A 20,805-nucleotide genomic window follows, 5' to 3' on the forward strand; every position below is an offset into this window, starting at 1 on the left:
AACCTGCCCTATGGCTACGGTGGCAGTTTCATCTCAAGCTTCACAAGTTGAGCAGGAAGTCCTGTCTCCACAAGACTTCCCAACCCCAAGCACATCCTGTGCTATTCAGACGAGTTTTCTTCTTCCCTGAGTCATGCAAGAGGTAAGCTAGTGTTAGCCTTAACAGTCCTTTGAGCACAAGGCCTGCATTATCCAGACTCCACATTATCCATCCTGCCACTACAGCTACATTTCAAGGTACTTGCGAGTGTTTGAGACATTCCTCGGAGAGACTCAGAGGGCCTCCGCCCCCTCCCCTTATCTCTCCTCAGGCTGCTTCTCTCAGTCTTTGTTTTAGGGAGTTATAAGTCATCTCTCACAGACAGCATGCAGGACCAATAATTATGTTATTGTTGTTGGCACAGAACTTACTGTGCCAACAAACAAGAGCATCAATATTTTTCTCTAAAATTTGAACATTGAGCTGTTTGACTATTTTTATACAGGATGCTGATGACTAAGCCTAAGGATTTTAGTTTTGATGCCTCTGAACTCCCATAGCAGTGTGTATTCAGTTTTCCCTGAATTCTTAATTCAAAACTACAGACCCACTGATAGGTTTGTTGTCTTTCATGCCGAGTATTGTAACTGTGTAGATTCGTTGGTGTGGTCTCTTCTCCTCAGAATTTGCAGGTTTCTTGAATCCGTAGGTTCTTACAGCTACCGTGCTACCCCCTTTTCTGAACTCAGTGCTGAATTCGAAAAGAGGAATCTCAGGTTTTGTGGTAAGCCTTGTTGGGCAGCGGCGGGCACGGCGCAGGGTGTTGGTGGTGCGGTGGAGCCAGTGTGGAGCCCCTGGGATGTTGTGTCCGAGCCTGGTCTGTACAACCTCACCCCGAACCAGGCTGTGTGTTAACGCACCCCATTTGAGAATCCCAATTAACAGACCGCCCTGCCAGCGCTTTTCTTGTATTTCTTAAACAACCCCTTTCCCCTGAAAATGCTCGCCAAGAACTGGCAAGACCGCTTGAGAGGAGCCATGCTAAGGGCACAGAGGGCAGCTCAATTCCTGGGTTTAGATCCCACACGGCAAAAAAAGATATATTGATATTTATTGTCCTTCAAATAGCACTGAGTAGATGATTTGCGAGGGCCATTTGTCCCTCAGCAGCTGGAAGTTGAAGCCCCGGGGCGGTGGCAAGGGCCGAGCCCCTGAGGCCAGCGGGGTCCCCCCGGTTGTGTGCTGCAGCGACGGCCTGGCTGGTTTCCCGACCTCAGCAGCTCAGGCGGGACTAACAGCGGCCCCCCTCCTACCCGGCGACCGGCGGGACGGCCCGCCGGCCCCACCGCCTCCCGCCCCGGGGCGGACGCTGGCCCCGGCCACGGAGCAGGCGCACAGGTCGGCGTCCGCCCCCACCGGCCCCTCTGCGGGGAAAGATGGCGGCGGCGGTGCGGCTGGGGCGGCGCGGTGTCCGTTGCGGTGCCGCGGCCTGCTTCTCCTGCAGCGGGCGGGTAAGGCGCTCCCTGCTCTGGTGGGGCCGAGGGCGGTCGGTCGGCGCCTCGGTGTTGCTCCGCCACCTGCTCCCTCGCTCCCCCGGGGCTGCCCGGGCGCCCTTGTCCCGTCAGAGGGCACGGCGGCTCTGTGCGGAGGGTGCTGCCCCCCGGACTGACGCCGCTCTTGACACGGGCTCTTCACCCCCCCCCAGCCGCGGGGAAAGCCCTCGCGGTGTCGAGGAGCGGCCCAGGCTTCAGCGGAGCTCCGGCTGCGGGGGCTCGGGGAAACAGCCGAGAAATCCCCACGGGGGTTGGGAGACCACCCCGGTTCTCCTCAGCGCCCGGCGCCACCCGCCCCGGCCCTTACCGACACGGAGCCCTCTCAGAGGTGCGGCCGGTGCTCCCGGGGACGCGGCCCCTGCCCCACCGCAGGGCTGTTCCCGTTTCTCCCCCGTTGCGGCACAGGCAGCGCAGGCGTTGCTGTCGCCTCTTGGGCCCGAATAGCGAAGTTACGCAGTGCGATTTAAGTGGGGTGCTGTGAATGTTGCCGTCCCAGCAGTGCCATGGCTCGTTGGTGTGGGTGTTGCTGGAGGCCATTCCCAGTGGGTTCTGCCCAGGCACAGCGCGTCTGACTGCCTGTGTGCTTCCGAGAGGGCCTTCTGCAGTAATTCCATTACTCGCTTCCACCCACCCGGGTGACAGTTGTTTTTTGGTTGGTTCACCTTTTTTTTTTTTTTTTTTTAAAGTTGTTTCCTGACTTCTTTATATCTCTGGTTACACCTGAGGTTTAATTTAAAACCTCCACCTTAAATAGTGGGATGATTAAATTGAGTGAATCCTGTCACAGAAGCACCTTGTGCAAGCTAGGAAATGAAGCCATAGCGGTCTCATGAAAAGATTGCTGAATTATACTAACTTTACTTAGGTTGCTTGACACCATTACAGTAATTTATTAATTATGGTGCAGTCTTCCTGCCTCCTGTTCCTGCTGTGGTCTGCTTCCTCATATTCCTCCCCCGAGCAGGAGGGAACCTGCTTACATGGTTTCTGTAGTGGTGAGCAAGAGCAGTCGGCTGTGTCCGTCACTAACAGAGCACCTGATCAGGGAGACTCAGTACTGCCTCGGCATTATCTCCGGTTATCTCCTTATACTGGAGGAAGAGGGAGTCCAAGGGCCTTCCTCTCTGCTATGAAGTTCTCCAGAGGGAGCCCTTCTCTGCCTGCATACCTGAAGAGAGATAAGATGAGCAGGGGGACTACTCAGAAAGACCAGAAAGAGAATCTTCACGCTAGTATTCTGGTAGTCTGTGAAAATAAGAAAATTCTGGTTTTGTTGGGAGAATTAAAAAAAAAAAAAAAAACAAAACAAACCATGAGTATTTTAGAGACATTTGGTGGCAGATCTGATCTGTAAAATTTTGTAATTTCAGAAAAATGTGACATTCTTTGAATTTTCCATTTGGTCCATTTTCCATTTGTGAGAAGCTGTTGCACATAGCTGAAGGGTCCATGTTCAGGAAAGAATCCCTAAAGTACACATTTAGTATAAATGCTGTAGGACTCGCTGCACTGTTTTACGATAATTCTAGCTTTAGTTTGAGCTTTTTTAAATTTTTGTTCTACATAATGCCCACAGCTCTTCTTCACTCTTAGTTTTTGTTTCATCATTTCTTTGGAACATGAGTTATATTGAATTGGTAGTGTAATTCCATGATTGTTCTCTCTGTTTTCACCTTTGTTACTCATGGAAATGTATTATCACACAGAAGGATTCACACGCATACTTTCTCAGGGCAGCTTTAAGCTCTGAAACCCCCTATCCCTATGTATTATAGCTAAGGCATGTATAGATTATTCAGCTACCACTAAAAATGTTGTCTCTTGATTTTAGCGTTGAAAATGTGAATTAGTAAATAGAACAATAAGTTGTAACATTTTCACTATTTTAAAATAACCTTTCTTCTTCCTGTCAACCTACTGAACAATTCCATGTTTTTATCAATGCCTCCATACACAAGTAACCACTCAAACCATTCAGTCTTCTTTCCTAAAACTATACTAGACATTTTTGTATTCAAATGAACATTTTAAAGGCTCAAGTACAAATTATTATTAGAGAAAATAAATATAGCTCATATTCTTCTAATTTTTTGCACATCAAAAAAAAAAATATTCCAGTTTTGTCATGCTTGGAAGTTTTTGCAGCTTCAGGTTAAGGTTACTTTTGTATTCTAAATAATTTAGGAATTTCTGAATTATTACTGTAATGCTGCTGTCCCAAAGCATTTAATTCAGTGTTTAGTTAAGGGCTTGAGTTAGTTCAGTGGTTTAGAATGCTAGAAATATCCTCTTGGTTATTTTTGCTGTGTCTTTTTTGGTGACATCACAAATTTCTCATTGCATTAATGGAATGTTTTCTTACTAATGTGGATCACTAGATGTAATATTGAATTTTCTTCTCTTTTCATGCATGTTTTTAAACACATACCAACCATATGTCTTTTTGCAAGGACCAGTTCATCAAGGGCTAATTTGCTGTAAATGGTATTTCAGATGGGACAGAGTGTAATGCTGATAACCTAACTTTGCACACTTTTGTCTGGGAGACGGCATAGGTTTGCTTAACAGCTCCAGTAATGACTGGGACAGGTCTCATGGAGTTTGATTCTGCCCCATTCTCCAGTAATGAAGAACGTTTCATTGACTACAATAGTAAAGGATGAAAGCCTTGAAGTGACTACTGAAGCTTTTGAGTTTCTAAATACATACATATGTTATCTCAAAATCCCATGGGTTTGTTAGGGCTAAACTCCTTATGCATAAAGTACAGCATGTATGTGAATCTGAAACACAAATCCCTCTGGGAGTCTGTAATTAGTTAGTAATGGTTTTCTACGCACTTTAGTAAAAGTGACAGACATTAGAATAACTAACTTTCAAAATACCAAAAATCATGATTGAATTTTTTTTTTTTTTTCAATAGCTCTCTAGTTGGAGTGGAACATCTAAAAATAGCTCTGGTGCTTTCGTAGTCTACTATTAGCATTTATATGAAGGTCTGTGTGTTTCAGTATAATACAACGTAATCATTCTTACATTCAGTTTATAATAAGGCAATTATGGTTCTTACCTCCACTGTTGTAAAAAAATCTAATCTTGCATAACAGTCCTGTATACAGATAGGAGAGAAAAATAACTTTCCTCTTTTCTTTTTTTTTTTTTTTCTTTCAGTTTTTCAGCCGTGGGCCAAATGTGCTGCATCAAGACAGCACTGCACCTCAAGCTGCATTCTTTTCACCTCTTCAAAAAGTGATGTTGCCACCAAATATGTTTCAAGGGAAAGTGGCCTTTATAACTGGTGGAGGTACTGGGATTGGCAAAGGGATGACAACAACTTTGTCCAGTTTAGGTGCCAACTGTGTTATAGCAAGCCGGTAAATATTAATGAAGATGGTTTGGAGCTTTTGTTTAGTGCTGAATGAGTCTGTTGTCTTCTTCATAGTGGATCTTGCTTACTTCTTCATAAACTGAATATATTTCTTCTATATACTAGTATTTCAGTACACTTTTAAATTATAATGGCATATTGTAAATACCAGAAATTTGCAGATAAAGCTACAAATGTCTAACAGTATAACCAGCAGTAGGAAGAAATAAACTAAATTAATTTCCATGAAATGCAGCAGCAAAATAAACAACCCAGAATATTAGACATAAATTTCAGCTAAAACCTAAAAGAGAACAAAAATTTGAAATAACTGTTATTGAACATTTTGAATGTATTATTGCAGGTGTTCTTGATTTGAATTGTAATAAAGAATTAAAGCCATTCCTCTTAATTCTTATGACTTTAGAAACAATCTTGGTTTTCTGTTAATGAAGATGATCTTTCTACAGTTCTCTTAAGTAGCACTACAGTAAAGACTAGAAAAACAATCTAATTTTTAATCAAAATAAGTAAAAGCGTTGTGACATTTGTCCAAACAGTGGTTTAGATATTTAGTTTTAAGTCTGAATATGCATGTCCCCTCTAAAATACTAGTAGAGTAGTAGCTAAAACTAAGTTCGTTATAATTATGTACTCAGAATGAAAATACTTTTTCTTAGCTTAAGGTAGTCTCTTACTGTAGTCACTTCTGGGTTGCTCTGAAGTAGCACTAACCAGAAATTACTTTAAGATTTCTTTCAGAAAGTTAGTGACTAAACATAGTTTTTATCTTAAAGCTCAATTTTCATGAAAATCAGCTATCTGCCTGTGCGCACACACATATTTTAAGTGTAGCTCGTATTTGCTCTGAGAAAAATTATCATTTATTAACCTGAATTGTAATTGCATTTAATTGAAGTGTATACTTATTTCTAGGAAGCTCGATGTTTTGAAAGGAGCAGCAGAAGAAATTTCTTCTAAAACAGGGAATAAGGTAAATTTTTAAAGAATTGTGAATATGTTAGTTGTTATACTTTAAATGGTTATAGGATTTTTGTGCATTTATCTGCGTCTGTGGGCTTCTTTAATATGAGTGATATAGTTCTGAATTCTTACTGCTGCCTTTCCGTTATTATATAGGTTCATGCCATCCAGTGTGATGTGAGAGATCCAGTTTCAGTTAAGAATGCTGTTGCTGAAATAATCCAAGTGGCAGGACATCCTGATGTAAGTGTTCTAGTAAAACAAAAAAATTTCAGTTTCTTCGTTACTGAAAATAATCTGCATAGTAGGTATGAACAAAATTAGTATGATAGAAAGTGAATAGAATCCAAAGAAACACTAGACAAAAAGTGGCAGTACTTCAAGATAAAGCTAACATTCGCAGTTAGACTAGTTACCATATCCTGTGGTTCTTAAAATACTTAGTGGCCAAATAGACAACGTTGTGGTCCTTACTCTAAGGACTAACATTTTCTTTGTAAACCGTGGGGCAATTATGATGGGATTTTTTGAATTAATTAAGTGAACAGAATATTGTCTTTAAATCCTCCTGAAAAGGTGACTTAACCTCTGCTGATACTGAATTAGACCTGTTGATTATTAACAGAATGTCTCACAAATTGGAAATTGAAGTAATAATAAGCATCGTCTTTGGTTATTGCTTAGCTTATTAAACTACACAAAGAAGGTTCCAATTTGAAGACTAAGTTCTCATAAAATCAAGAAAAAAAAATTCATTCAAGCTAAGCTTCTGGTTTTTAATAGTTTGGTGCAAAACATAGCTCTTTACATCAGACTTGCTTTGAGAAGGGTGATCTGGTGGAGTCTGAACAATGATAGGCACCAAATTCTGATTTGATTGTGAGAGAAACAACTCGGATTGTGCTAGCTTATAGGAAGTGTAATGAGCTTGTTACCATTGATGTAAAGGGTAGCCAGTGAGATTTAAAATGGTTTGCTGTAGATTTAACTGTCACGTGTATTACAGACAGTTTGCATTCATTGGTTGCTTCCTATAGACATGGAAGAGAACCTACTGAATTGTAAATGTGGTAAGAAGTGGACAGGCTATTTCTCACAGCTGTATGCTGTAACAGTGCTATAAAATAAGGCAGCTCACTATTCTGATTTGTAGACAAGATACCCTGGATATTATTTTGACTACTAGTTACTGCAGTTTTTGGCCAAAGCACATAATGATCTCTGGGTTTTAAGTGTGTGCAGAGAGGGAGGAAACTTGGGGATGGAATGAACAAAACAAAGCTAGAAGGAATATGATACTGCCATTAACTTCTGTCTTTGAGATCTCACCCACATGCACAGTGGCAGTGATACACAGGCTTGCAGTATTCATAAACAGACGTGTCATGTCTGTCACCAAGAGAAAAACTAGACAAAAAGAACTGAATATTCCATTTACTCTGCAGACTCTTAAACACAGACTATATGAAATTAAAGAGAAAGGAAATGCTTATAAAGAACAGTCCTCTTGTGTCCAGTCAAAATCTCCCCAGGAGTAACGTGTACCCAGTACCTCTTGTCTTTTCCATGTGACTCCATCTTCTTTAACACATCAGTTTCTCTAGGAGGAGGTTGTGGGGGAACCATGTCGAAAGCCATGGAGAAATCCAGGTAAACAAAGTTCACCGCTGGCCCCTTGTCAGCCAAGCAGGTTACTTTGTTGTAGAAGGTGATCAGGTTTTTCAAGTGTGATTTGCCCTTGGTGAATCTGTGCTGGCTTTTCCCAATCACCTGCTTCATTTGTCTTGTGATAGCCCCCTGGAGGATTCATTCCATAACTTTCCCAGAGAATGACATAAGACTGATGGGCCTACAATTTCCTGGGTCCTCCTTTAAGCCCTTCTTGTAGATGGGGGTGACATTAGCCTACTTCCAGTCTTCTGGGATGATCTTCATGACTTCTCAAAGATTATGGAGAGCAGCCTTTCAATGACATCAGCCAGTTCTCTTAACACCCTTGAGTGGATAACATCAGGGCCCATTGATTTGTAGCGGTCAAACTCCTGTAGTAGTTTGCATACCAACTCTTTCTTAACTGGTGGTGGGTCTGTGTTTGCATCAACCTGGATTGTTCTTGGGGCCCAACAGTGCTAGTAGAGACAGAGGTGAAGAAAGTGTTGAGAACCTCTGCCTTTTCAGTGGTGTTCGTGACAAATTCACCTCTCCTGTTTAACAGTGGGCCAGTATTTTCCTCCTGTTTCTGCTTGTTTACGTACCTGAAGAACTCTTTCTCATAGTTTTTGACATCTCTGACCAATTTCAATTTCAATTCAAGCTGAGCTTTTGCTTTTCTAAATGTATCTCTGTACGCCCTGGCAATGCCCTTGTAGTTCTCAGCGGGTATTTGTCTGCTTTTCCATCTCTGGTATGCTTCTCTCTTGGTTTTGAGCAGACTCAGAAGCTCACAGTTAAGCCAAGGGGGTCTCTTGCTCTGCCTGCTTCCCTTACCTTTAAAGGGGATGAACTGGTTTTGTGCTTCCAGGGGAACGTTCTTGAAAAACTCCCAGCACTCTCTAGCTCCTTTATCCTCCATGGAAGCTTCCACAGAATGCCTCTCAGCTGAGCTCTGAGCAAGCTGAAGTTTGCTCTTCTAAAATCTAAACCCTTTGTCTGAGGACTAATCTTCAGCGTGCTCAGCAGAATCCCAAACTCTACAATATTGTGATCACTGCAGCCAAGGCTATGACTAACCGAGATATTACAAAGCAGGTTTTCTTGGTTTGTGAGTAGCAAGTCCAGCAGTGCCTCATTCCTGGTTGGCACATCCAACATTTGTATGAGGAAGCAGTCCTCTACGCATTGCAGGAACTTGATGAATGACATGTGGGCTGCTGTCTTGTTCTTCCAACAAATGTCTGGGTAGTTAAAGTCATGCATAAGAACCAGGTTCTGTTTACCCGAAGCCTGCTTCAGTGACCCAAATATTGCTGCATTGGCCTTTTCATCTTGGTTTGGAGGTCGGTAGCAGATGCATACTGTAAGATTCCCCTTGGAGAGGACCTCTCTGATCTTGACCCAGAGGCATTCAATAGGGCTTCCACAGTCACCATAGTTGACTTCTATATATTCAGGGTTCTTCTATACATTCAAGGTTCTCCTTAACTTAAAGTGTGACTCCTCCTCCTCTTCTTCCCTGCCTGTCTTTGCGAAACAGCTGATAGCTATCCATCACAATACTCCAGTCGTGTGACTTGTCCCGCCATGTTTCAGTTATTCCTGTGATATCATAACTTTCTGACTGGGCACGGAGGTCCGGTTCCTCCTATTTGTTTTCCAGGCTGCATGCATTGTTTTACATACACTTGAGGTGGTTGGTCTTCTGGTTCTCATCTTGAGAGGCAGCTAATGGACATTTGTCACTGCTCTGGCTGGCCTGGCTTACTCTCCAGTTGGTTGTAGTGGTGTGAGCATTGCCACTTTGGACCCTGCCCCCTGAGTCCTTCAGTTTAAAGTGCACCTCACCAAGTTGACCAGCCTGCTGCCGAAGATTCTAGATAGGTGGATCCCATCCCTCCCTAGCAGGCTATAGTCATTGAAGAATGTCCCATTGTCATAAAAGCCAAAACCCTCATGACGGCACCAGCCACGAAGCCAGAGGTTGATTTGCATTATATGTCTATTTCTGGCTGCACCCTTTCCTATAACTGATAAAATGGAAGAAAAGATAACTTGGGCACCAGTACTTTTTGCTTACACCCCCAGGGCTTGTAGTCTTCTTTGATTCTGCCCAGGTTCCGGCTTTCAGTGTCATTCATGCATTCAGGCATTCAAGCAGTCTGTGCTTTTGGCAAGTTCTGTGATTCAGTGATTCAAGTAATCTCCTCAGTATCTTGAGGTGTTTGGATATTTTTTTTTTCCAAACTGTAGGGAGGCCTTAAATTGTATTTTCCATCTGTATGTATCGTTTATGGCTGTTGTATTTTATTTATTTTATATTCATGCAGTATGGGCTGTGCTCTGTTTTGTTACTGACAATTCTAATGTCTTAATTTGACCCAGAAGTTCTTCAGAACAAAGACTTTGTTTTATGTGCAAACCTACATTAATTTGGGTGCCATTCCATAAGTAATACACCATTTTATTGCTTCAACACATTATATTATTGTTAAATACACAAGATGTGGCCACATAATTCTGGGTTAGAAACTGCTTATGTGATACTTAGTCCCCTTAAAAAATATATCTAACTTGCTAGCTTGAAGGGCTAAGCAAATGATATATCAAAAGTATCCTCAGCCTGATTATTGTTTGTAGAAAGGCAACAAGTGATGATTATACATCTATTTGAAAAAAGTTTTGTAGTAGTTGCCTGCAGTTCACTAAATGATAATATTCTCTTTGTCACGACTGACAAAACTTCCTGTTATGCAGCAGTCAGCTAATCCAGACTTTAGTTATCAGATTACCTGAACTTCTTTTGCTTTTATTCCCATGCATCCATTACCTTAAATATGGTGCGTCACCTTGGAATTTGATGGGGACGAACTTTTCTGTTCGGATGCGCTTGAGACACTGTGGAAAGTAGCAACTTAAGTCACCCTCTACATTTACAGTTCCTCAGTACTAGATGAGTTACTACAGCAGTTTAGAAATACAGCTCATTTTCTGTTACTGATATGTATCTGTGCTGCAGATGTTAAAATTTCTGATGGATTGTTTTCCCTCTCTCCTTCTCTTTCTCCCTCCCTGCCCTGCACCTCATTTGATGAGGTTTTTTTACTTGTCTACCTGGAAACACTAAGATGCTCCTTGTAAATTCTTTGCTTTTCTCTCAGGAAAAATTATTTTCAGTTAATTCTCAGGTTTTTCTTCATGTGTTACAGGTTGTGATAAACAATGCAGCTGGGAACTTTATTTCCCCTTCTGAACGACTTTCTGCTAATGCATGGAAAACAATAACTGATATTGTGCTTAATGGTACTGCTTTTGTAACTCTGGAAATCGGAAAGGAGCTCATTAAAGTACAAAAAGGTATCTTAAGTTTAAGATAAATGGTAACTAAGCATGGTGACATAATATTATTACTTGCTTTCATTGCCTTACTATTATTATAGCCAATTTTGAGAGTTTGAAAAGAAATACAATTTTTCAACACTCTACATCTTTTCTAGAAAGAAACTTCATTTTGAGTAAAGCCATACTTATATATCACACAGGAGAACTGGCTAGCAATTACTTCGTTGTAGAATCTGCCCTTAAAATTGGACCCAGAGGCTGTGAAGTTGAATATAAAAATCTGACTGCAGAGTACTAGTTGTAAAACATTCTTAAAATTTAAAAAATAAGGCTTTGTTTAAAACATGTGCTATTATTTTTTTTGACTCTTCTATATCTATGTTGGTTTCATCAAGCAACTGAACATGTGGCATTTATTTAAATGAACAGCAGGTCAGCATATCACTTTGAATTTTTCTTCTACACTTAAATAAGCAAAATTCACAGCTGTAGTATTTGACTACTAGCACTAGACAATATTGCCTTTGAGATAATTTGAAAAAGAAATTCAAAACTGAAATCAGTATTAGGTTTTATTTTCCCAAGTATAATTCTTAATTCTAGACTACCTAGGAGTTTAATCCAATATTTTGGCTTTACCTTAAAAATATGATAGTTCTTTGATGTACTGTTTAGCCAAAGACTTACTTAACCAGATTGTTGTCTTTAAGGGAAAGATAATGTATGCCCTTCTGTGTTATATCATAGATCATGTACAAAGAATTACTTTCATTTTACATTATCTTCTAGTTATGAATTGAAAAAATTGAGCTTATTTTTTGATCAGTATGATGTCATCTCAAATGACGTTTAAAAGCCGTGAGGTATATTATGGGTTTCCATGTGCCCTCACTTCTGAATCCTTCTTTCTAGGTACAGCCACTATGTTGAAATAATCCTTTTGTGTTTGCACTGTATTTCTCTAACTCCTGAATTAGTTGAGTTTCTTCAAAACTCCTGTCCAAAAAGTATTCAGTGGGTTTATACTATTTAATGATAACAACATAAAGTTAATATTGTTTCAGTGAGTCTCTAATAGTTTTGGTCAGTTGACAAGGTATTTCCCACATATTTTAGCAGCACATGATAAAGTCATTTCCACCGTTCTAGTGCTAATATTCCCACATTAAAAACACATCCCCCACTCTGACTTACTATATCATTATAGGAAACTATTGTAATGGTTTGCTTTATGGTCTTCCAGACCTTACCTCTATTTATCCTGTATTTTAAAAATTCTATGATTTAGTTCTGAAAAATGTATAATTAACAATCAACTCTAGATGACTTCAAAGTTGTTCCGTGTTTTTTTGCCTGTGTTGATTTTTTCTTTTCAAAGTCTCTCACTTTTTTATAAAAATAGGGTCCATGGTTTATGGATATCTGCTGGCATTTCTGACAGTGCTTGTTTAGGGTTCTCTTTAGTTTCTCTTGTGTAACATTACTGTAATTTTTTTATTTGAGTCTCTACTTCATCGTCACATACATTCTATCAGTAACATATATTGTTTTAGAAATATCCCTTGGGTACCTATTCTAATCAAATTATTTTTAAAATACAGTAAGTAGAACAGTTATTTTAGTTACTGTGGCGTAAGTAGTGAACTTTCATCTTGTCCTCCAGTTACAGTAAGTTCATGCTACTCACTGATCAGACGATTAGAATTTTCAGGCTTCTATAAATGAAAGATTAAATAAACAGTTGCAGCTTCCAGTATTTTCCATAATGTTTTTCCTAAATCTGGTATAAAATACAACCTATAAAAGAAAGTGGTCTTTTTATAATACACTTTGCTGTGATGATAATGGGAAAAAATGCAGGTTAACTTTGTCATAAACTCTACTTCAGAAAAAGCTTCTGAAAACTTCTTTTAACACTTTTTTATTTCTGCATGAACTTTAACTCAAACACTAAATTGTGTCATTTTCAGATTATGCCAAATCTAATGGTTAATGCTGATTTTTTTTTTTTCCAGTCAGGAATTGATGAAATTAGGGCAAATTACCTGGCTAGTGACTACTATAGTAGGGCAGCTTCTAAAAAGACACTGTGAGATCTTAGACTTTCACTCCAGTTAGACTGATTTGCACATTATCGGTAGAAGCCTGAGGGTTTAGACCTTTGGAGCCTAATCAATGCCTATGTACACTTACAGAACAACTCTTAACCTTCATCAAGAAGAGGGAACTGAAATAAAAAAGCTTGAAAGCAAACCTTCCAAGACTACATTTTTAAAATACCTTTTTGCAATCCAGAGTGAAATGGTATTCCTAACACTTGAGCTGCAAACTTGTGTAGCACTGAAGTTGCTTTTTACCTTAAGTTCAGAGTTTGATCTTCATGCATTTCATGTTTGTTCGATGTGGTTTGTTGTTTTTTATTTTTTTAATGTTTTTGCAACTTCCAGGAGCAGCATTCCTGGCTATTACAACAATTTATGCAGAGAGCGGTTCAGGATTTGTGTTGCCGAGTGCCTCTGCTAAAGCTGGTGTAGAAGCAATGAGCAAGTGAGTAATACAGCAAAACGTGTGTTCTGCTTTTCACATCCTTGAGATAGGGTAATTGTTGGAGCTAGTTGGTATAGTCCTCCTATTCCATTGTAGCATAAGAGAACATTCTAGCCTCCAGCATTCTAGCAAGAAAATAGTATGCTCACAGCTTTTTACAGAAGTTAAGTATTAACTGCTATTATTACAGTGATTTTTATCACAAGGACAAGTGGATGATTTTTATCACAAGGACAAGATAGGGACAAATGGAACTACTTTTTTTGGTGATAGCAAGTTCTAAAGCTTCAGTTACAAATTTTTGATAATAGGATTCTCTTGCACTCTCATTGGCAAATCAGCACTTAAAGACAGTTATTAGGGGAACTGTTAGAGGTCTATAGTGCCTTCTGCTTTCTTTTGTCCCAGGAAAAGATGTGCTTGTATTTGGGTGGAGTATACTGTTGCCTAGTTTCATAAAGAAATGTGTTTCCTGTCACTATTTTAAATTAAGGTCTGCAGTTATACTTAATTCCGAACAGTATCACATGACGCATCCAAGTTACTCAACAAACAAAAGGATTTCTATCATTATTAACTATGGGACAGTCCTTCATAGCAAATAGATCCTTCTCTGCACTTCATCAGAAGGAATTGAATAGTTTGGCAACGTTTTAGTAGCTGGAATTCTTTATCCACAAAAAAATGAGGGCATGAGTGGTGGTCTTGATTTCTGTTCTGTAGAGCTGTAGCTGAAGCGTGTGCTTTTCAGAGACTTTATGACCGGGCTAATTCATTCACGGTAGTAGATGATCCATCTGAAGTACTGCTTATGCAGAGAAAATGTCGCCATAAAGCAAAATTATTTGACTGCTCCCAGTCTAGAATGTAACCTCTGTTATGTGTTATTTCAAAACATCTAATGCGAGAGCTATGTTGAAGATGTTAGAAATGTATACTTGCGGGATACCAGAGAAAGATGGTGGCGTAACAGGTGTTTGTCAAAGAGTTTAGGTGTCAAAATCATCTGTATGATTTGCGAGGGAGAAAGAATTGCTCCTTAATGTTGCTTTATCTATGATGCATCTATTAAAACAATATTTCACTGTTTGTGAATGTGATTTTTTTCTTCTCTGAAATGTTTTTGTTAAGAACAAAACAAGCCCTTAAGTAGAAATGCCTGTTTCAGGAAAATTCTGGTATTTATACATTTGATTCAGTTTAAAATAATTTTGGGGTTTTTGCTGAATAGCATTATTAAAATATTGTGTTTAAAATATTGATGCATTTTGTTAATGAATTTTTAGGTCTCTTGCGGCCGAATGGGGTAAATATGGCATGAGATTCAATGTGATTCAACCAGGTCCAATAAAAACAAAGGTACATAGCATGAAGTAAAACACAGCCTTGAATATGCATTGTAGTGCAGACTTAACTTTAAGATAGTCTAACCTTTTCTATAACTGTTAAATTTAAATATGATTTCCTTGGTAGTCAAAGACTGTGATGGATTATTGAACACACTACCTCTCAATTCTTTTGTAAAATAGAATTTGTTGAACTTCTGAAACCTGCCACTACCCCTTCTACTACACTAACATAAATGAAACATTTTTCTAGTGTTTCAAAGAAATGATATATGAAAATATTTAATGTTGATTCTTATCAACTATACGTACCTAGTTTGTTGAGTGAAGTGAATTGTTACACTTGGTAAAGTAAAAGTGCCTATTTCTGCCTGAACTCTTAATTTTTAAACAAAACATCTCATCAATTCCAAAATTTCAGAATCTCTTTTAGGTATATGAGAACAGAATCTCGCTAGCTTTGTTGAAAATCATAAAACTAGAAAGAGAAAAACTAAGTCAGCAAGGAAATGTGAAGCTTTGATATGAGTGAAAAGGAGGACTGGAGGGTTTGAAGGAAGTAATCCAGACCAGCTGGAACAGGAAGAAAAAAGAAAGCAGTCCTGCAAGAGGAGAGAGGAGGAGGCGTTTCACATTGAATCAAAATATTACATTTATGAGCAGTAACAGCTAATAATGGTATTACTACTCCCTGTAAAATGTTTCACAGTTGGTTTTGCTGCTGTTTTCGGGGTAGGGGTGCAGGGTTGTTTCTTTTTTCTTTTTTCTTTTTTTTTTTTTTTGTTCCTTTTTTCCTCTTATCAGTTTAGATGCTACACTGGACAACTCAGTTTTGCCTTTTTTGACTGTAAAGAAAGGTAAGTGGCAGTATCAGCAGGGTTATAAGAATGTTGAAACAATATTACAGGATCAGACCAAAAGTCCTCCAGGCTTTGCATATGGTGGATTTTTAGGCAAGGGTAGAAGAAAAACCTTTAATGACATTTCTTCTTTATGTCTCCAGCCTCTAGCAGTCTATGGCTCAGGGAGTTTGATACAGCTGATATATCTTCATATTGTAATCATCTGGATGGATTTTTTTCTTCCATTAGTTCATTCTGTTCCTTTTTGAATCCGTATAAACTTTTGGCATCGACTATATTGCGTGGCAAGATCACTTTGATTTATAAATTCTCATAATTTTTGGCAAGTTAACTGCTTTAAATGTCAATATTGCTACCTCCTGTTAATGTTTCTGATTTAAACTAATAGCATATATCCCAGTTGAGATACTGTGTGGTCTTTATTATAAAGTACTACATTTGTCAGACTGATTTCAAGTTAAAATTTCCCTGAAAGCATAAAAAGGCAGACTGGCTTTACCTAAAACAGTATATTGCAGAATTGAGTCTTTCTGCCTTAGGGGCTACATCCATGTCTTTAAAAACACTGTTGTAAGTCAATATAGGAAAAGAAAAAAGCATACAAGTGCAATACCATTAAGCTTATAAACTGACATTTAAAAACATGGCAATAGAAGACATAAATGGTGTGCGTACAGCCATGATTACATAAATTACGGTGTGCTTTAACTCTCATAACTTCAGTAACTTAAGACAAATGTTATTAATACATTTCTGATTTTGCCTGAGGAGGTTGTTTCTTTGTGGAGGAGCCAGGGAGAAGTTTTACTTACTCTGTCATGTATAATTTATTTCTGTCACTTTCCTGCTCCTCTTCTCCCCTTCTTCCTCTCCCCTGTCCACACAGCAATTTTGAGTCTTGCTTATTTCCTCAAATCTTTAATAAAGGTGTTTGGGAAACAAAGATTATATTAACCCCTTTTTGTTTTTCATAGCTAGATGGTGGGTGACTATCCCAAACGTGTTCAGTTCCAGTTTGTCATCCTCAGTAGATGCATATCACTGCAACAGGGATGAGTTGTTTTCTGTTTCCTACTTTCTTCTTCATCCTACTGACAAAGAGAGTGTGGACAGTTTACTCAGAAATGTTAATTTCCATATTGTTAATGTGGAGTCAAATCTGTGTTAGATTTTAATTTCTGATTTAGTTATAACTTTTTTTTTTGTTAATATTTCTCTTAATTCTCAGGGTGCTTTTAGCCGCCTTGACCCAACAGGCTCATTTGAGAAGAAAATTATTGAGAGGATTCCCTGTGGTCGTCTGGGAACTGTAGAAGAAATTGCAAATCTTGCTGCCTATTTGTGCAGTGACTATGCAAGCTGGGTTAATGGAGCAGTGAGTTTTGGTTGATCTTGTTCATACAATTAATCTGATGATGGTCTTGGTTTTGCTGATAGTTTTTAAAGCCCTGGTTTCAAACATGAAACAAGAACTTTTACTTTGAAGTTCTTTACAAGTATTATTAACCTTTTAATCGTAATGTGTGGTAGTTAGTACCTTTAAAAAGAACTTTTCAAAGTGATTGAATTACATTATTTTGAGCATGCCAAATCAATAAAAATTGCTTTCGCAGTTCATCACAGGAGAATGCTGCAGAAAACCCACAACTATTAAATACACTGCTTATGCTTTTTCTAGGTTATTAGAATGGATGGTGGAGAATATGTTTCTATGGCAGGAGAATTCAATGATTTGAAGAAGGTATTAAATTCCTTGCTTGCTATTTACATTCAAACAAATACTTAGATATGTCGTTATTATATGGAATTCTAATAAAACATTCTTTTCTTTTATTAGGTTACTAAAGAGCAGTGGGATATGATGGAAGCAATGATTAGAAAAACAAAAGGCTCTTAAAGTACGTAACTATGATGGAAATTTTTGGAAATAAACCACTACTTTTCATGAATGTTTAGAAATAACTAATTGAGAAGTAACCTTCAAAATCTTTTGTATGCTGATTTCAATAAAATGTTTTGAAATTGTTGTATTTTGAATATAGCATGTATATTTTTTTCCATTTACAATCTAGTCTGTTGCCAATAGTGAACAACAGTTGTTCACTGAAATTTTATTGTTCTTTAGATTATGTTTTATATAGCCATGCTTGGTCTACAATTAGCTTTTTTTTATTTTTTAATATTTCAGAGGATATTTTTCTTTCTCGGATATATGGAAGGGTCTCTTAATATTGTAATTCCGATAGCATTTCAGGACTGCCATAACTGAATATAACTGTCAATCTGAGGAAAAACTAAGAAATTTAGGTCTTAATCTTCACACAAGTCCTAAACTTGCAAATAACAATGTTTCAATTTACCAGCAGGACTACATACACTGAGATAGGATGTAATTCCTGTGGTTACTTAGAAAACCTTGAAATACATAACTGTCTTGGTCTCATCTTTTGCTGACATTTTCAGTCTGTTAATTATCTTATGCTGAACTTTAAAAATCGTATTTAAGGACTGGAAGTGCGTTTCTAAGGAGCTTGCTCTTTGTCATGATTAGGTTAATGTTCTTGAAAATGAGAAACTAAAAATCATTTGCTATTAACATGTATGTGACTAGGGGAGTCTCTCCACAAAAAAATGGTTTACGTAAGACTAGCAAAGGTCATCAATAAATGGGGACTGAAAGCAGTGAAACCTCATTTGTTGAGATTTACAGAAATCTCTAGGTTTCATTTGCATTCACAGACTGGTACTAAAGAAGCTTTAAGATGGCATTACCTGTGAATCTAGTCAGTTTATCCATCCCAAATAAGCAAGTTATTGAAAAACAAACAAACAAAACCAACCAGTGTTTATTGCTGTCCCTCTTTTAAAATTAGGTTTTCCAGGTTAGGGAGTTGCCAGTCGTTTGTGTCCCCCGCTTCAAATAATGGATGGATTTCTTCAAAGAAATTAACAGACACTGTCTTTTACAGCCTGAAATCCATGCCTTTTTTTTTTTTTTTGATTGTTTAACCCCAGCTCCAGACCATCCACTCATACAAGCATGGCCATAGCTGTGTGCTTTGACACTGATACAGTGATTTAAGAGTCAGGAATATAGAAGCAATTGCAGGATGTCTTCCTTCAAGTGCTGACAGCGGTTTAGCCACTTTACCTACACTTCAGGCCATACTTATGCCAGCATCTGGCTTTGAAATCATTTGATCGCCTTAATGCAAAGCTGAAGCAAGCTAATATATGTTCTACTGAAAGGGTGGACAATATTAGTGCAGGCTTGCACGTGCCATCTTTCTCCTGAGAGTGATGATGAGGGGGGCTGAATAGCTTTTGTGCCACTGATAATAAAACAAAGCAAATATGTTTATCATAGCAGCCTTCAGGATGTCTCTTAAACATAATGTAAAGCTTTTTTATAGCATCTTGGGTTTTGGTAGGTCTACTGTCAAGGTCAAATTCTGACATGTTACCCGTGTCTTTTCCTCAAAAAGTGATTTAATTGAAAAGTTTGGCCCATATATATGTTCTTTGCTTGTTGTCCTTTGCATATACTTGCATTTTCATTTCATATGGGACACAGTTGCATGTAAGGCTTTGAGACTTGGAAAAAAAGTGTTTCAGGAAAAAAATTTCGAAGGTATGTTTGTGAACTGTGGTATAAACATGTATTTTTCTGTAGTATTTAGTAGGGTATCCTCTGGAGATAAAAATAAGTTCCCGTTGGTGTCTCGCATCCACAGGTGTGTACGACTTGTGCTATAGGAAAGTTTGTCATGTGGTTGAAGTACTGGACTGAGATTGAAGATAACCATGTTCAGTCTCCAACATTGGCACAGACTTTGTGTGACCTTAAGTTATTTCTCTTACATCTGAACAGCAGGGCAGCTACACTTTGTAGCATTCCCTCAGGAACTGATCATCTGAAGCAGAGAGACTGGCACATTCCTTTTAGCTCACAAAACACAGGGGCTGCGTGGGGCACAGGTGGAAGAGATCAAGAAAAGAGGCCCATTCCCAGTCTCATCATCAAGTTAGGATCAAGTCTATGCTTGGCTTTGGGGCTAGGAAGCAGTGCTGGCTGCCACATATTCTTAATCCATCTCTCTTCCCGGCATATAAAATAATAGTAATAATACTTTTTTGTTATAATTCTATATACTATTTAATGTATTTAGGTATTGAAAGCAGAGGTATTTTTTTGGTGGGGGCAGGGTGAGATGGAAAAGGAAGGGCAGCGGAGAAAAGGGGGATAAGCCAAGCCCAGCTACAATTATTTTTTCCGAAACATTTCAGCAACAGGTACACAGTGCTTAGATGTAATGCCTGCTGGCATAGTAAATGCCAGAAATCCATTATGTGGCTTAAAACACAGACCCACTATTCTTTGGCTCAACCACCATTATAGTATTACTTCGCCTGCGTATGTCCTTTGTTTAGAAAGTAAACTTTTTGGACCTCAGTTCAGAAATGTTTCCCTTCCACAGCAAAAGACAGTGGGTTCCTCTGCAAAAGTACTTAAAGAATTTCAAGTGCTTTTGCAGCTTAAAATTAATACTGCTTCTTGACCTAAAATTAAAGAATGAAAAGATCTTTGTCTTTCCTTCATTGCTTTACTCATCAGAGAGATTCAGCCCAACTTTGCGTCCAGGAGAAACTGGCTGTAATTCATAGCGAACCTTTCAGGGACTGAAGCTCTTTTCTAAACCATCAGAATTACTGGAACATGTCCTTTAAGGGTGGGGTTTTTTTGCTTTATTTGATAAGGTCAGAATATTGAAGGGAGCCTGTCCTGTAAATAGATACTGGGTGTTTATTCACAAACAGAACATTTATTACTTGCAGAAGCAGGTATTGCTTCCAAAGTATCTTCTTCTACCTGTTTACTGTCCATAGCTAAATGAATTATTAATTGTAAAGTGACAACAAAGCAGTGGTAGAACCAGAAAGCACATTTTAAATTGTAATGAACATCGATAAGAATAGAGTCTATTTTATCTTACCTTTACTAATGATGTCCATTGCAAACTGTGCAGGTTAGTTGCTTTTAGATTCTGAGCATTCTGCCTTGACAAGATATATACAATGTGGTGATGCAGGTTTTAGAAATGGCATATAATGTTTTAAAGAGTTATGTGTTACTGGATAGTTTATAAAATATTTCCTAATATTTAGACTT

The 20,805-nt window shown here is 38.6% G+C and overlaps 1 protein-coding gene across 1 annotated transcript; it reads left to right on the forward strand.

Annotated features, from left to right (window-relative positions):
- The first annotated feature begins 1,413 nt into the window (after positions 1–1,413).
- DECR1 (2,4-dienoyl-CoA reductase 1) lies at positions 1,414–17,665 on the forward strand. The gene is made up of 10 exons (XM_082480042.1): positions 1,414–1,491; positions 4,705–4,907; positions 5,837–5,894; positions 6,041–6,127; positions 10,747–10,894; positions 13,327–13,426; positions 14,713–14,785; positions 16,864–17,010; positions 17,314–17,376; positions 17,473–17,665. Exons 1-10 carry the CDS (start codon positions 1,417–1,419, stop codon positions 17,530–17,532), a joined length of 1,014 nt encoding a protein of 337 aa, XP_082336168.1. The 5' UTR covers positions 1,414–1,416; the 3' UTR covers positions 17,533–17,665.
- Positions 17,666–20,805: the final 3,140 nt, after the last annotated feature.

This window comes from Vanellus vanellus (assembly GCF_965231255.1).
Source record: "Vanellus vanellus genome assembly, chromosome: 2".
NCBI lineage: Eukaryota > Metazoa > Chordata > Aves > Charadriiformes > Charadriidae > Vanellus > Vanellus vanellus.